Source organism: Camelus bactrianus, chromosome 4, assembly GCF_048773025.1.
Source record: "Camelus bactrianus isolate YW-2024 breed Bactrian camel chromosome 4, ASM4877302v1, whole genome shotgun sequence".
Lineage (NCBI taxonomy): Eukaryota > Metazoa > Chordata > Mammalia > Artiodactyla > Camelidae > Camelus > Camelus bactrianus.
Window position 1 is genome coordinate 72,249,839 of NC_133542.1, and position 13,795 is coordinate 72,263,633.

The following is a 13,795-nucleotide window of genomic DNA, read 5'->3' on the forward strand; positions in this document are numbered from 1 at the left end:
AGTGACTGAGGCACCAGGAGGTGAAGTGATAGCCAGTCACTCAGATTGACCCCGCTGCCGGCCGAGCGAGCCCCAGCACCCGCCCCTTGCCCCAGACAGGCCGGTGGGGCGGGGCCTAGTCCCGTGCTGTGCCCCCAGCCCAGGTACCGAGCGCCAGCAGCCGCAGGCGGAAGGAGCAGCGCTACCGCAGCGTCATCTCAGACATCTTCGACGGCTCCATCCTCAGCCTCGTGCAGTGTCTCACCTGTGACCGGGTGGGTGCTCTGGGGGTGGGGAGGAATGCCCTGGGGCTCGTCACTCAGCTTGGGGCTGAGGCGCTGGTTCTCTGCCTGGTGCCCCCGGCCTTTCTCTGGTGGTGGGCCCGGGTCGTGGGGCTCCTGCATCCAGGGCTTGGGGAGCAGACTCTCTGCCCCACACCTGCTGTCTGGTGACTGGGGTTTGGGGTGCAGACTGGTTTGGGCTAGGTGGAACTCCGGGAGATGGAGACCCAGGCCAACCTTCAACCGCTCCCCACAAGGTGTCCACCACAGTGGAGACGTTCCAGGACCTTTCGCTGCCCATTCCTGGCAAGGAGGACCTGGCCAAGCTCCACTCGGCCATCTACCAGAACGTGCCGGCCAAGCCAGGCACCTGTGGGGACACCTACGCCGCCCAGGGCTGGCTTGCCTTTATCGTGGAGTATATCCGACGGTACGCCCACCATCCCGCCCGCTGGAGACGGAAGACCACCCTGGCCTGGCCTTCCTAGGACTCAGCCCGACAAGCGATAGACTTTAACAACGAAATACAAGCGTTTGCAGAGATGAAGGCATAGTTTGGAAGAGAGCTTGTGGCTGAAGGGTGCTCGGAAGTTAGCTCAAGGGGTGGGATGGCCTGGTTTGGGTAGGCCTGTGGATTGGAAGGCAGGTGATGATGGGGAGTGTGACCAAGTGGCAGGTAGAAAGGAGGGCAGCGGCTGGAGGGTGGGCCTGGCCCTGCAGGGGGAGGCATGGGAGGCTTTCCGGAGTCTCCACTGTGTGCCACAATGCCTGCCCTACCTGCCTGGTGTCGGGAACCCGTACTCTGCCCAGAGCACAGACCAGTACAACTGGGGCCCCTTTGCAGATGAGGAAGATGAGGCCCAGGGGGAGGCAATGTCACTTTCCAAGGACACAGAGCTGCTGGCTGGTGGTCCCAGGTTTCTGGCTCCAGACTTTGGCCCATTCCATCCCCCAGGCCGAGCTGCCTCTCTGGGCCCAAACAGACCTCAGCCCAAAGGCCCTCAAGTCTCACTCTTGCCCAGGTCCTAGCAGCATGCACCCCCCCACCCCTCTTCTTTCTCTGTAGGTTCGTGGTATCCTGTACCCCCAGCTGGTTTTGGGGGCCAGTCGTCACCCTGGAAGACTGCCTCGCTGCCTTCTTTGCTGCTGATGAGCTGAAGGGTGAGTGGCCTGGGCTGGCTGCGGCGGGGCTGCTGGCTCAGCATATAGTTCAGTGTTTCTGGGGCACACTGTCAGTATCCCGCCCCTCCTGCCTGCCAGGCTGGGCCTGAGACCCGCATGCTCTCACAGCCCCACCACCTTGTAACTCTTAAGGCTTCACCTGTTTTTCTTTAATTTTGCATTTCCTTGATTGTTAATAAGCTTGAACCTGTGTGTGTCCGTGTGTCTGTGTGTCTGTGTGTGTGTGTATTGACTGTATTTCCTATTTTGAAATTTCCCATTCCTGTCCTTTTTCTATTTTTCTGTTGAGTGTTTGGCATCTCATTAACTTTTGGGGAAACTCTTCTTGTTTAATTTTTAATTGTGGTAAAATATCCACAATGTAAAATGAACCCTCTTAACCATCTTCACTGTTCAGTAGTATTAACTATATTCATATTGCTGTGCGGCCAGTCTCCAGAGCATTTTCGTCTTGCAGAACTGAAACTCTCTTTACCTTAAATAGTAACTCCCTATTCCCCCTTCCACCCAGCCCCGGGCCACCACCGTTCTACTTTCTGTCTCTGAATTTGACTATGCTAGATACCTCATCTAAGTTGAATCATACAGTCTTTGTCCTTTTGTGACTGGTTTATTGTACCTCTTAGCATGTCCTCAACGTTCATCCATATTACAGCATATGTCAGAATTCCTTCCTTTTTAAAGGCTGAATAGTATTCTGTTGTACGGAGGGACCACATTTTGTTTATTCATCATCTGTCAGTGGACACTTGGGTTGCTTCCACCTTTTGACCCTTGTGAGTAATGCTGTGATGAGTGTGAACATGCAGATATCTCTTAGAGGTAGGGATTTCGTCTCCCTTGGGTGTATACCAAGAAGTGGGGTTGCTGGGCTATATGGCAATTCTGTTCTTAACTTTTTGAGGAAACCTCCACACCATTTTCCATAACTATACCAAATTACATTTACAGTTACATTCCCACTAATTTCTACATCCTTGACGACACTTTTATTCTCCTAAGGGGGAGGGTACAGCTCAGTGGTAGAGCATGTGCTTAGCACGCACAAGGTCTTGGGTTCAATCCCCAGTACCTACATTAAATAAACAAACAAACAAACAAATAAATAAAGCTAATTACCACCCCCCACCAAAACAAAATAACAACAACAGAAAACAAAATTAAAAAAAAAACCCACTTGTATTCTCTTGTCTTTTTAAAAAATCTCTTTTTGATACTAGCTATTCTAACAGGCGTGAGGCGATACCTCACTCTGCTTTTGATCTGCATTTCCCTGGTGATTAGTGATGTTGAGCATCTTTTCATGGACCTGTTGGCCATCTGTGTGTCTTCTTTGGAAAAATATCTATTTAGGTCCTCTGCCTATTTTTAAATTGGATGACTTGTGTTTTGCTATTGACTTGTATGAATTCTTTACATATTTTGGATGCTAACCTCTCACCTGATACATGGTTTCTATTTTCTCCCATCCTGTAGGTTGTCTCTTCATTTTGTTGATTGTTTCTTTTGCTATGCAGAAGCTTTTTAGTTTGATGCATTTCTGTTTATTTTTGCTTTTGTTGCTTGTTGTCTTGGTGTCATATCCAAAAATCATCGCTGAGACCAATGTCAAAGAGCCTTTCCCCTATGTTTTCTTCTAGGAGTGTTATGGTGTCAGGTCTTACATTTAAGTCTTCAATTAATTTCATGCTGATTTTTGTGAGTGGCATAAAATAGGGGTACCGTTTCATTTTTTTTTCATGTGAGTATCCAGTTTTCCCAGTTGATAGAAAAGACCATCGTGTCCCCACTGAGTATTCTTGGCTCCCTTATCACATATCAGTTGACTATATACACGTGGGTTTATCTCTGGCCTCTCAATTCTGTTCATTGGTCTGCGTGTCTGTTTTTATACTGTTTTGATTACTGAAGTTTTGTAGCAGAGTTTGAAATCAGGAAATATGATGCCTCCAGCTTGTTCTTCTTGCTCAAGATCGCTTTGGCCATTTGGGGTTTTTTGTAGTTCTGTATGAATTTTAGGATTTTTTTCCTACATCTATGAAAATGTTACTGGATTGCATTGAATCTATAGATGGCTTTGGATATTTTATGTATGGACATTTTAACAATATTTATTCTTCTGATCCATGATCACAGGCTGTCTTCCCATTTACTTGTGACACTGGGTGGGAACAATTCAGTCTTCCTCCTGTGTGTCTTTCTTTTACTGTCACACAACTACCCCACAGTGCTTTCGACACCAGATGTGTGGGGGTTTTCCCACACCAAGAAATTATGTGATACCAGCCACTATCTTACGATTTAACTCAATTCAGACCCTATCTACCTGGAGAGAGTGTCAGATCCCATCAGTTAAGGACTCAGTGTTCCAAGACTTCTCCCTCCCCAACTTTAGCTAAGCTTCTGACTGACTGGCTACAGATGGAAGGTTCCAACAACTCCCTCCTTGGGTTCAATTAGAGCAGCTAGGGTGACTCAGAGAAACGTTTTACTTACTAGCTTACTGGTGTGTTATAAAAGGGTATAACTCAGGAACAGCCAGATGGAAGAGGTGCATGGGGCAAGGTATGTGGGAAGGGGCATGGAGCTTCCGTGCTCTCTGAGAGTGACGGTCTCCCTCAATCTCCACATGCTCACCAACCTGGAAGCTCTCCAAACCCCATCCTGTTGGTATTTTTACAGAGGCCTCCTTAACTAGTTAACAATGATCAGTTGTTAACTCCATCTCTAGCCCCTCTCTCCTCTCTGAAGGATGCAAGGTAGGGCTGAAAATTCCAGACTTCCAATTATGGCTTGGTCTTTCTGGTGGCCAGCCCTGATCTAGAAGCCCACCCAGAGTCGTCTCATTAGAACAAAAGACCCTGCCATCATCTGGGAAATGGCAGGGGATTCAGGAGCTCTGTATTAGAAGCCAGGGTCAAAGACTAAATATTAGAACAAAAGATATTCCTAGTGTCCTTATCACTTAGGGAATAGTACGGGAAGTCTTAATCAGAGAAAAGCAAGAAAAATAAATAAAAGGTATCCAAACAGGAAAAGAGGAGGTAAAATTATCTCTATAGATAACATGATCTCTTACATAAAAAAATCCTTGAGACTCCACAAACTGTTAGCACTAATAAACAAATTCAGTAAAGTTACAGGATACAAAATCAATATACAAAAACCAGTTGCATTTCTATACACTAAAAATAAAACATCTAAATGAGAAATAAACAATCCATTTACAACAACACCAAAAGCAATAAAACAGCTAGGAATAAACTTAACCAAGGAAGTGAAAGATTTATACACCGAAAACTGTAAGACACTGATGGAAGAAACTGAAGATGGATGTGAGATAACAGAAAAAAATATTTTGATTTCCTTTTTTAAAAATTTATTTTTATTGAAGTATAGTTGATATACAGTGTTGTGTTCATTTCTGGTATACAGCATGGTGATTCGGTTTTACATGTATTTTTAAAAGGTACTACTTTTCAGAAATATGGAATGCTTCATGAATTTGCATGTCATTCTTGTGCAGGGGCCATGCTAATCTTCTCTGTATTGTTCCAGTTTTAGTATATATGCTGCCAAAGCAAGCACTGGTTTCCTTTTGGTTTCTTCTTTGATCCCTCTGTTGGTCAGGAATGTGTGGTTTAATTTCCACATATTTGCAAATTTTTTAGTTTTCCTCCTGTTACTGGTTTCTAGTTTCATACCATCATGGTTGGAAGAGACACTAGATATGATTTCAGTCTTGTTAAATTTGTTAAGGCTTGCTTTGTGGCCCAATGTGTGATCTGTTCTGTAGAATGTCAGTGTGCACTTGTGAAGAACACGTGTTCTGTGCTAATAGATGGAGTGGTCTGTTTGTGTCTGTTAGGTCCATTTGGGCTATGGTATTTTTCAGATCTGCTGTTCCCTTATTAATTTTTTGTCTGGATGATCTGTCTAATATCAGAAGTGGAGTATTGAGGTCCCCTACTATTGTTTGCTTTAAGTATGCCGGTGCTCCAATGTCGGGTGCATGTATGTTCACAACAGTTACATCCTCTTGATGAATTGACCACTTTATCGCTATATAGTGACCCCCTTTGTCTCTTATAACTGATTTTGGCTGCAAGTGTACTATACCTGATGTAAATACAGCCACTCCTGCTCTCTTTTGGTTACCACTGCATGGAGTAGCTTTTCCCATCCCTTTGCTTTCAGCCTCTGTGTGTTCTTGAAGCTAAAGTGAGTCTCTTGTAGGCAGCATGTTACGGTTTTATTTCCAAAGCATAAGTCACTACGTGCACTTTCCCCCCACTTCCCGTCCCTGCTCACCTTTGTCTCTTTATTTGCCTGCCCTAGGTGACAACATGTACAGCTGTGAACGGTGTAAAAAGTAAGTGCGTGCATTCTGGGAGCTTCTCCCAGACTTCCGTTTTCCATCTGTGGTCCATCTGTGCTCCACATACTCCCCCTGGGCTCCCCGAGAGATCTTGATCCTGACCTCAGAGCGACCGGGCTGGGAGGGGTGCTCCTCTGTCTCTTGGCCCCCTCCCTGGGACACTCACGTCTCTCGCTGCTCTCTCCTCCCAGGCTGCGGAATGGAGTGAAGTACTGTAAGGTCCTGCGGTTGCCCGAGGTGAGTGGGACAGCTGTCTGTCGCCTCTGCCCGCAGGGCCTTCTCCACACCTGCGCGGTGGCGTGCAGGGCCGAGGCCAGTCCCCTCCCAGACTCAGGAGGCCCGTGGAGACTGCTGCTCTGTCTGGGAGATGCCCTGGGAGGGTCTGGCAGGCGGGGAAGCTCGTTGTTCAGCTTGTAACTTGGCGCCCAGCTCTTTCCTCCCTCAGCACGTTTCATGAAGGCAGGAGGCAGGTGTGGGGGTGCTGAGGGCACCATGTGGAGTGAGGCAGCTGTGGGGCTGTCGGGAAGGCAGGCCTTTCTGAGGAAGTAGCGTCTGAGTGAGCCCAGAGGACGCAGGCTGGTGTCGGCCTGGTGGAGGGAGAGTGGGAAGGGAACAGGTGTGCAAAACACCAAAGCAGGAATGGGCTTGGCTGAGGCTTGTGGCCGGAACAAGAGGAGCGTGGCCCAAGACGTGGGGCCAGACAGTGCTGAGCAGCTGTGCGGAGCCTTTGTGGAGACACCTCTGCTACAGGCCGATCCCACTAGGGCAGCTCAGTCACATCCCCCTTCATCCGGGGAAGGAGCCGACCTGACCCGGCCCCCATGCACACAGTCCTTTGATGCGTTCAAATGGAGTCAAGTGCCGGGCCATCGGCTGGCCTGGGCCTCTGGAAGGCTCTAGCTGCTAGTTTCTTGTCTTCACCTGGATGACAGGACCCAAGTGGGACAAACGGTGGGCCAGTGGGTGTCCTGGAGCCCCACCTTTTGAACCCCATCAGGTTACCAGGGTCACAGGGCCCTCGCCAGCCCTGGAGTGACTGACCCCTCCTCTCTCTCCACCCAGATCCTGTGCATTCACCTGAAGCGCTTTCGACATGAGGTGATGTACTCATTCAAGATCAGCAGCCACGTCTCCTTCCCCCTCGAGGGACTTGACCTGCGCCCCTTCCTCGCCAAGGAGTGCACGTCCCAGATCACCACCTACGACCTCCTCTCGGTCATCTGCCACCATGGCACGGCAGGCAGTGAGTCCCGCCACCCTGCCACATCCCTGTCCCCATCCCTAGGGTATCTGTCACCTGCCTGCCTCTCCTGCCGCAGGTGGCCACTACATCGCCTACTGCCAGAACGTGATCAACGGGCAGTGGTATGAGTTTGATGACCAGTATGTCACCGAGGTCCACGAGACAGTGGTGCAGAATGCCGAGGCCTACGTGCTCTTCTACAGGTGTGGCCCCGGGCAGCACGTTGGGGCCGGCGGAGGACAGTGCCTGGGTCCCTGCCTGGCCACCTGCAGGCCTGGATGCCCTGCATCTGCTCCCCAGGGCTTCTCGGGTGCATGTGGGGGTGGTGGAGCCTAAAAGGGCTTTAGGCTAGGGAGGGATAAGGATTTGGGCTTTTAAGAAAGAGCCCTCTGGCTGCTGTGGGGAAAGCAGGAAACCCAGGTTGTGGGTTTTCTCCAGTGGTCCCGGTGGAAGGTGATGGCGGCTGGAACTCAGGCAGGGGTGGTGGGACTGCTGGGGTGCGGATGGAGGATGCCAAGGGGTTTGGGGTTGGGACCTTCCTGCCCAGGGCGTGGCCCAGGCCCAGCCCCTCCTAATCCTACCCTGCTGCCCCAGAAAGAGCAGCGAGGAGGCCATGCGGGAGCGGCAGCAGGTGGTGTCCCTCGCGGCCATGCGGGAGCCCAGCCTGCTGCGGTTCTACGTGTCCCGGGAATGGCTCAACAAGTTCAACACCTTCGCCGAGCCGGGGCCCATCACCAACCACACCTTCCTCTGCGCCCATGGAGGTGAGGCCGCCTTCCCTGTGGTGGGGTGCGGGTTGGGCAGGGCGTGGGGTGGGCAGGCCGAGCCTCCAGCTCTCCCTCCCCGTGCCTTCCTCCGCAGGCATCCCACCCAACAAATACCACTACATCGATGACCTGGTGGTGATCCTGCCCCAGAACGTGTGGGAGCACCTCTACAACAGGTGAGGGGAGGCTGGGCTGGCCTGGTCCAGGCCGGGCACTCAGCTGGGCAGGAGAGGAGGCCCGGAGGGGGAATGTCACCTTGACCCCATGCCGTCCCCACTCAGGCAGCAGGTCAGCACCAAAGCAGTTGCGGGGCCCCCACTGAATGGAGGCTGCAGGTCGTTCTGCAGGTAGGAGTGGGGTCCCCACAGGATCTGCGGCTCCAACCCCGCCACCAGCCCAGGACAGGCTGTGCCTGAGCCGCAAGTGGGTGGGGCCAGGCCAGCCCAACGGGCCAGGGAAGCCGGGGCTCCTGGCCTCTCTCCTTCCCAACCGCCTGAAAAAGACACTGGCCTTTGTGGGCATCCAGCCGGACCCTCCCAGTCACGTGGGATGGAAACCTGGCTCAGGCAACAGCAAGCATATGGGCCCCTCTCACAGCCAGTCGGGGTGCTGGCTGCTCCCTGCCCGGCTCAGGTGGTCGTGGGCTTGTGCTGCCTGGCGCCTTCAGGTTCAAGTTTGTCAGGACCACTAGCATGTGGTTCTCTTGTTGAGGAGAGAGACCCCACCCAGGCCCGGGTTACTCTGCACCCAGCAGGCAGGATGGGCTGCAGCGGGGAGGGTGGTCAGGTGGTGGGGAAGGAGAGAAGCTGGGAGTCCCGGCTGCCCTGGCTCATTGGGCTGGCCTGGCCCCACCCACTTGCAGCTCCGGCATAGCCCGCCCTGGGGCTGGTGGCGGGGTCCTGTGGGGACCCCACTCCTACCTGCAGAAGGACCTGCAGCCTCCGTTCAATGTTGTCCTCAGAGTCAGGCCAGGTGGGCTTTGGCCACCACAGCTCCTGCCCAGTAGCCAAGAGAGGCAGCAAGAGTGTCGCTGTGTCCTTTGGCCAGTGAGCAGATGCTGTGACGCGCCGGCCCCAGTGCCGGCGCTCTGCCCGGTGCTGCTGGCTCTCAGAAGTGCAGGGAGCCTGGCGTCTTCTGGACAAGTAAACAGGCCGAGTGTAGAGCTCTGAGGGAGCCCAGCGGGTGGGCCAGGGCTGCATCCGGAAGCCTCGCTCTCTGGCAAGTCCCACCGCCTCCCGCCCCGGGACTCCCCAACTCAGGGCTCGTCTTTCTCTCTCTCTCTCCCCCCGACCCTGGGTGCAGGTTTGGGGGTGGCCCTGCCGTGAACCATCTGTACGTGTGCTCCATCTGTCAGGTGGAGATCGAGGCGCTGGCCAAGCGCAGGCGGATTGAGATCGACACCTTCATTAAGGTACACGCGGGGCGCGGCGGGCGGGTGCAGGGGGGAGCGGGGCCTGGGGATGGAAGAGCTGTGTGCAGCCAGGCCAGAGTAGCCAGAGGCCTGGCCAGACATTTAAGATTTTCACTGGCAGAAGGGGTTGGGCTTAGTAAGTTCAGGTCCCTCTGCTTGGTGGGCGATTAAGCAGCCACTTAAGGAATAGGCACTGCCTTTGGGGCTGGGTGAGTCTTCATTGCAGGGGGCCTGTCCTGTGTGTCGTGGGATGTGTAGCTGCATCCCTGACCTCTGCCCACTCGATGCCAGTGACACAGGCAAATGTCCCCTGGGGGGCAGAGCCCCTCTTTGGGGAACCAGTGGGCGCCACAAACTGACAGGGAAAGTGCATAAAGTGAAAAAAGCAAGTTGCAAGACAGGCCGCAGCGTGATCCCATACAGGAAAGGACCTTCTGCTGTGGATGCAGGTTTTTGTAAAGACTGCGGTCCCTGGTGCCGCTCAGAACAGGCAGACTCAGGGACCCTGCATCATTCAGCAGGAGAGGATTGGGTGACAGGCATTAAACACCCTGCTCTGTGGCCATTAAACAGTGATCTGTCACAGTAGTTAATGCGTGAGCCAGTGGACACTTTCTGCTGGGCGGAAACAGAATCTACTGTCTTATGTCCTTTGGGTTTTTAAAAAGTTACTGACAAGAGGTTCACCAAAATGTTCCTGGTAGTTATCTGAATGGTGGGATTGTGCAAGATGTTCATTTTCTTTGAACTGTTTGGGAGTCCTGAATTTTCTGAGTTTTCTAAGAGTCTGGGGTGGAGATCAGTGGGGTGTTGGATATTCACGCTGGCCCTTCCCTCTGCTCCCGCTTGGCCCGGCCCCGCCCCACCCAGCTGAACAAGGCATTCCAGGCGGAGGAGTCACCCAGCGTCATCTACTGCATCAGCATGCAGTGGTTCCGGGAGTGGGAGGCCTTCGTCAAGGGGAAGGACAATGGTGAGTCACTCGGGGGCCCTGGCAGGTGCCTGACACTCCCCCAACCAGGAGGGACTCGGGCTGCCCATCTGCTGGGCGTGTCCCAGGAGGTGGATGCCGGGCCATGGCTCCTGACTCTCAGGGCGCCCAGGGTCTGCACCTGCCCAGCAGGTTTTGATGCCACCCCTGAGCGGCCTCTCAGCAGGAGCAGAGAACAGGGGTACTAATCTTCTATCCCTGTCCTGGGATCACTGTCCCCACCCTGACCAGGACTTCTCGCTGCAACAGGACAAGCCATCTCGCTCTGCCTGTCCCCTCCCTTCCCCTCTCCCTGCAGATGCCCAGGGGCACCTGCTCTCCCTCCTGCCAGGCCCTTTCCTTTGGGGATTCTATTGCCCTGAATAATAGATTTTAGTTGATAGATGGCTTCAGAAAGGACTTGGACACCATGTTCTCCAACCCTCGACTTACAGGGGTGGAAACAGGCGCCGTCACAGGGCCACTCCCAGAGTCCCCCACACCCCGGCCAGGAACAGCAGAGTCCGAGCCCTGGCCTGGACTCTCACCAACCCCGGGCCCCACACTTGACTTCAGACCAGGGTTTGGGCCGGGCAGGGTTGGCAGGGGCAGGGTTGGCAGGGCCAGGAGGTTCTGGGCACTGGGCATGCACCTTTTGGAGCATAAGCACTGGCCAGAACTCGGGAAGGAGGAGGGGCCTCACGGCCATCCACACCGTGCGCCTCCCTGTGGCTGCGGGTGGTTGACTAAGAACCCGGCTCTGGAGCCACAGCCCCGCCCTGGCCCTGGCCCTGCCTCCTGCCAGCCCTGACCTGGGCGCTTACTTCACCTGCCTCATCTCACACAGTTGCTGAAGGTGACATGAGCTGGTGGGGCGCATGGGAAGAGTGCTTGGCCAGTGACCGCTGCCATCAGATTAGGGCAGCATCCACCTGGCACTGGATGTCCCACAGGCTAGGTCTGAAAGTGGCGTGTGAGCCCTTGAAATTCCCTCTGCTGGGTGCAGGGCTCCGCGAGCCCCTTCTGGCTCTCAAACTTGTGTAGAGGTGCATCTGGTGCCCCAAGCACCCCACCTGTGAGAATTTCACTGTGACCCCAGGGGTCCAGGACGGCCTCTCGGGGATCACGGGTGTCAGAGTCGCACCTTGAGATGACTCTTATCTGTTGAGGGGAGAGCCGTGGCCGAGGCTGGGCCTGGGGTCTCCTCCCGCTGCTGCAGAGGCCCAGCAGCCCTGAGACTGACCCATGTCTGTTCCAGAGCCCCCCGGGCCCATTGACAACAGCAGGATCGCACAGGTCAAAGGAAGCGGCCACATCCAGCTGAAGCCGGGTGAGTCACGCCAGCTGCAGTCCTGGCCTCCCAAGCCAGCCAGGCTCCCCTCTGCCCCTGCTGGCTTCTAGGTCCTTCCAGGAGCCCCCGTGCCCCCTGAGTCAGGCTGCGACGTCCATCCAAGTCCAGGCCCAGGGCTCGAGCAGATGGGCCAAGGTGCTTGGCCTCTGTGTGGGTCCTCTGGCCCCTCTTCCCCTACCAGGCCCTCTCCCTGCTCTTCTGCCTCACCTGCCTGCCCTTTCGTGTGACCCTCACCCCCTGGGAAACAAGAGGCTATAGCCCTCTGGGGTCCTCAGAGGATGAAAGTTCCACTGGAAAATCCCAAAATCCCAAGATTAGAGCTTTGTCTGCTGTCCCTCCCCATTGGGGCCTGACCCTCCCGGAGGCCCCATGGCCAAGATGGTGGCTTCGGTGAGGGGCAAGGGCAAGCCCAGCCTGATGGGCAGCCTCTGGGGCCCACAGGCGCTGACTACGGGCAGATTTCAGAGGAGACCTGGGTGTACCTGAACAGCCTGTACGGCGGCGGCCCCGAGATCGCCATCCGACAGAGTGTGGCCCAGCCCCAGGACTCAGAGAGCTTACACGGAGAGCAGAAGATCGAAGCCGAGACCCGGGCCGTGTGACTCAGTGGGCCAGTCTGTAAGTCCCCCTCCCTCTGCAGAGACCCTCTGTGCCCCTTGAGAGCTGGAAGGGTGCGGCCCTGAACCCTGCCCCGAGGCTGCCGGGAAGGACCTTGGCATGGGCCCCACGGGGCTCATGACCCGGGTGTCCCCACAGGCCCCACCTTTGCCCTCCTCCCTGCGGAGGGGGTGTCTGTACCCAGAAGAGAGGCCGGCCGCTTTGGAAACCCAGATGTGTAAAGAGGCAGAAAAGTTCTTTTGGGTCACAGTGAGTAACGCTGCCGCTGGGAAATAGATCTGCTTCAGGCTCGTTTAAACGACCAAGGCTCTGCGACATTAACTCGGGTCTCCATCCCAGCAGTGCTCTCACGTCACTGCGTCGTTGTGTCCCCCAAACATGCCCGCTCGCCAGCTCAGGCTTCCCTGTTGTCCCTGGAGCTCTCAGTCAGGGGCCATGGCCTTGGGACAGACGGTCTGGAAGGGGCTGCCGCTTCCCAGGCTGGGCGCCTGGTCCAGCACCCACTGCGTGTGGATGGTCAGCGCTGGCGGGCAGGGCGCCGGGCACTTGGCAGGGAGGGTACAGCCGCTTGTCACTGGAGCCCGTTCCTCACGAGGCTCTGCTTCACCTGTGCACCTCCTGGTTGGCACAGGAGTCTCCTGAGTCCTGGGCTGCTCTCAGCATTTTTCCTGCAGACTAATAACCCGGACTTATTGGCGATGGGGACCGCAGGGCGGGGTTGGCTTTCTGTTGATGGTGACTGTTTCTGGGTCCCCTCGCACCCTGTGCTGCTGAGCTGGCCCTGTGGATTGGCTGTAACTTCCCCTGCCAGGGACCCAGAGAATGAAGCAGAAACACCTCGCGTCGCTGTCACTTGCTGCTAAGACAGCTCCCCTGGGGGCTGACGCTGGAGCAGACATACCCACTTTCTCCTCATCACCGCTGAGCTGTGTGGGTTCCCTGGCCCAGGAGGGGCAGCACTGGGGCTGCTCTCACGCGCGGGTCCCGGAAGTGTGTCTTCTGGATGCTGAGCGAGGCCTCTGCTGGGGCACTGGGACCACGGAGCACAGTGAGGTGGCACTGAAGCCCCCTGGAGGACACAGCGGGGGTCAGGAGATGCTCACCTTGTCAGGGACATAGGGAGTGGGGTGTGGGGAAGGAGTCCCAGAACCAAACTCCCCCAACACCGTGGCCTTCAGTCTCCGGAGAAGCAGTGTCGGCGGCAGTCCCCGCGGCAGTTCTGGCAGAGCCCCTGGAGCGCTCACCACGCGCCCTCACTTCTGTGATCTTGTTTCACGCGGATCTGGTTCCTTCCCCACCAAGGCGGCACCCGATCAAAGAGCAAGCCACTGTGGGAGTCTGGACACTTGCCGCCGTCCTTTGGAAGTTGCTGCCGCAGCCAGCGGCGACCCCAGCGGCGACCCCAGCGCTGGGCCCGCGGCCACATGTTGCGCTGTCTGGGACGTGGAGACTCTGCAGTGCGGGCTGTGATCTCGCCCCGCGCCTGCGCGGTCTGGTGTGTGTTCAGAGTGTCGTAATAAACACATATGCGTCCCCACAGCCCAGGCTGCTGTCTCTGCATCTGTTGCAGTTCATTCCATTCCTGGAGGGGGAGTGAAGCCCACTGCCGTGCGGG

The 13,795-nt window shown here is 55.2% G+C and overlaps 1 protein-coding gene and 1 non-coding gene across 7 annotated transcripts in view; one reads left to right on the forward strand and one right to left on the reverse strand.

Annotated features, from left to right (window-relative positions):
- The window catches only part of USP20 (ubiquitin specific peptidase 20), a 43,070-nt gene extending 29,351 nt beyond the window's left edge, over nt 1–13,719 (forward strand). For 5 of the 6 annotated variants that reach the window (XM_074362381.1, XM_074362383.1, XM_074362385.1 and 2 more), the window contains 14 exons: nt 139–254; nt 518–690; nt 1,327–1,421; nt 5,781–5,814; nt 6,012–6,057; nt 6,883–7,063; nt 7,140–7,266; nt 7,658–7,827; nt 7,925–8,006; nt 9,133–9,241; nt 10,112–10,214; nt 11,470–11,541; nt 12,004–12,180; nt 12,319–13,719. In XM_074362381.1, coding sequence (XP_074218482.1) covers nt 139–254; nt 518–690; nt 1,327–1,421; nt 5,781–5,814; nt 6,012–6,057; nt 6,883–7,063; nt 7,140–7,266; nt 7,658–7,827; nt 7,925–8,006; nt 9,133–9,241; nt 10,112–10,214; nt 11,470–11,541; nt 12,004–12,164 — 1,469 coding nt within the window. In that variant the 3' untranslated portion in view covers nt 12,165–12,180; nt 12,319–13,719. Of the gene's footprint in view, nt 1–138; nt 255–517; nt 691–1,326; nt 1,422–5,780; nt 5,815–6,011; nt 6,058–6,882; nt 7,064–7,139; nt 7,267–7,657; nt 7,828–7,924; nt 8,007–9,132; nt 9,242–10,111; nt 10,215–11,469; nt 11,542–12,003; nt 12,181–12,318 lie in introns of those variants that run through there. The other variant, XR_012506573.1, reaches the window with a different exon arrangement.
- LOC123612900 (U6 spliceosomal RNA) lies at nt 4,924–5,030 on the reverse strand. The gene has a single exon (XR_006720165.1). It is a non-coding gene; the product is annotated as a U6 spliceosomal RNA (small nuclear RNA).
- Nucleotides 13,720–13,795: the final 76 nt, after the last annotated feature.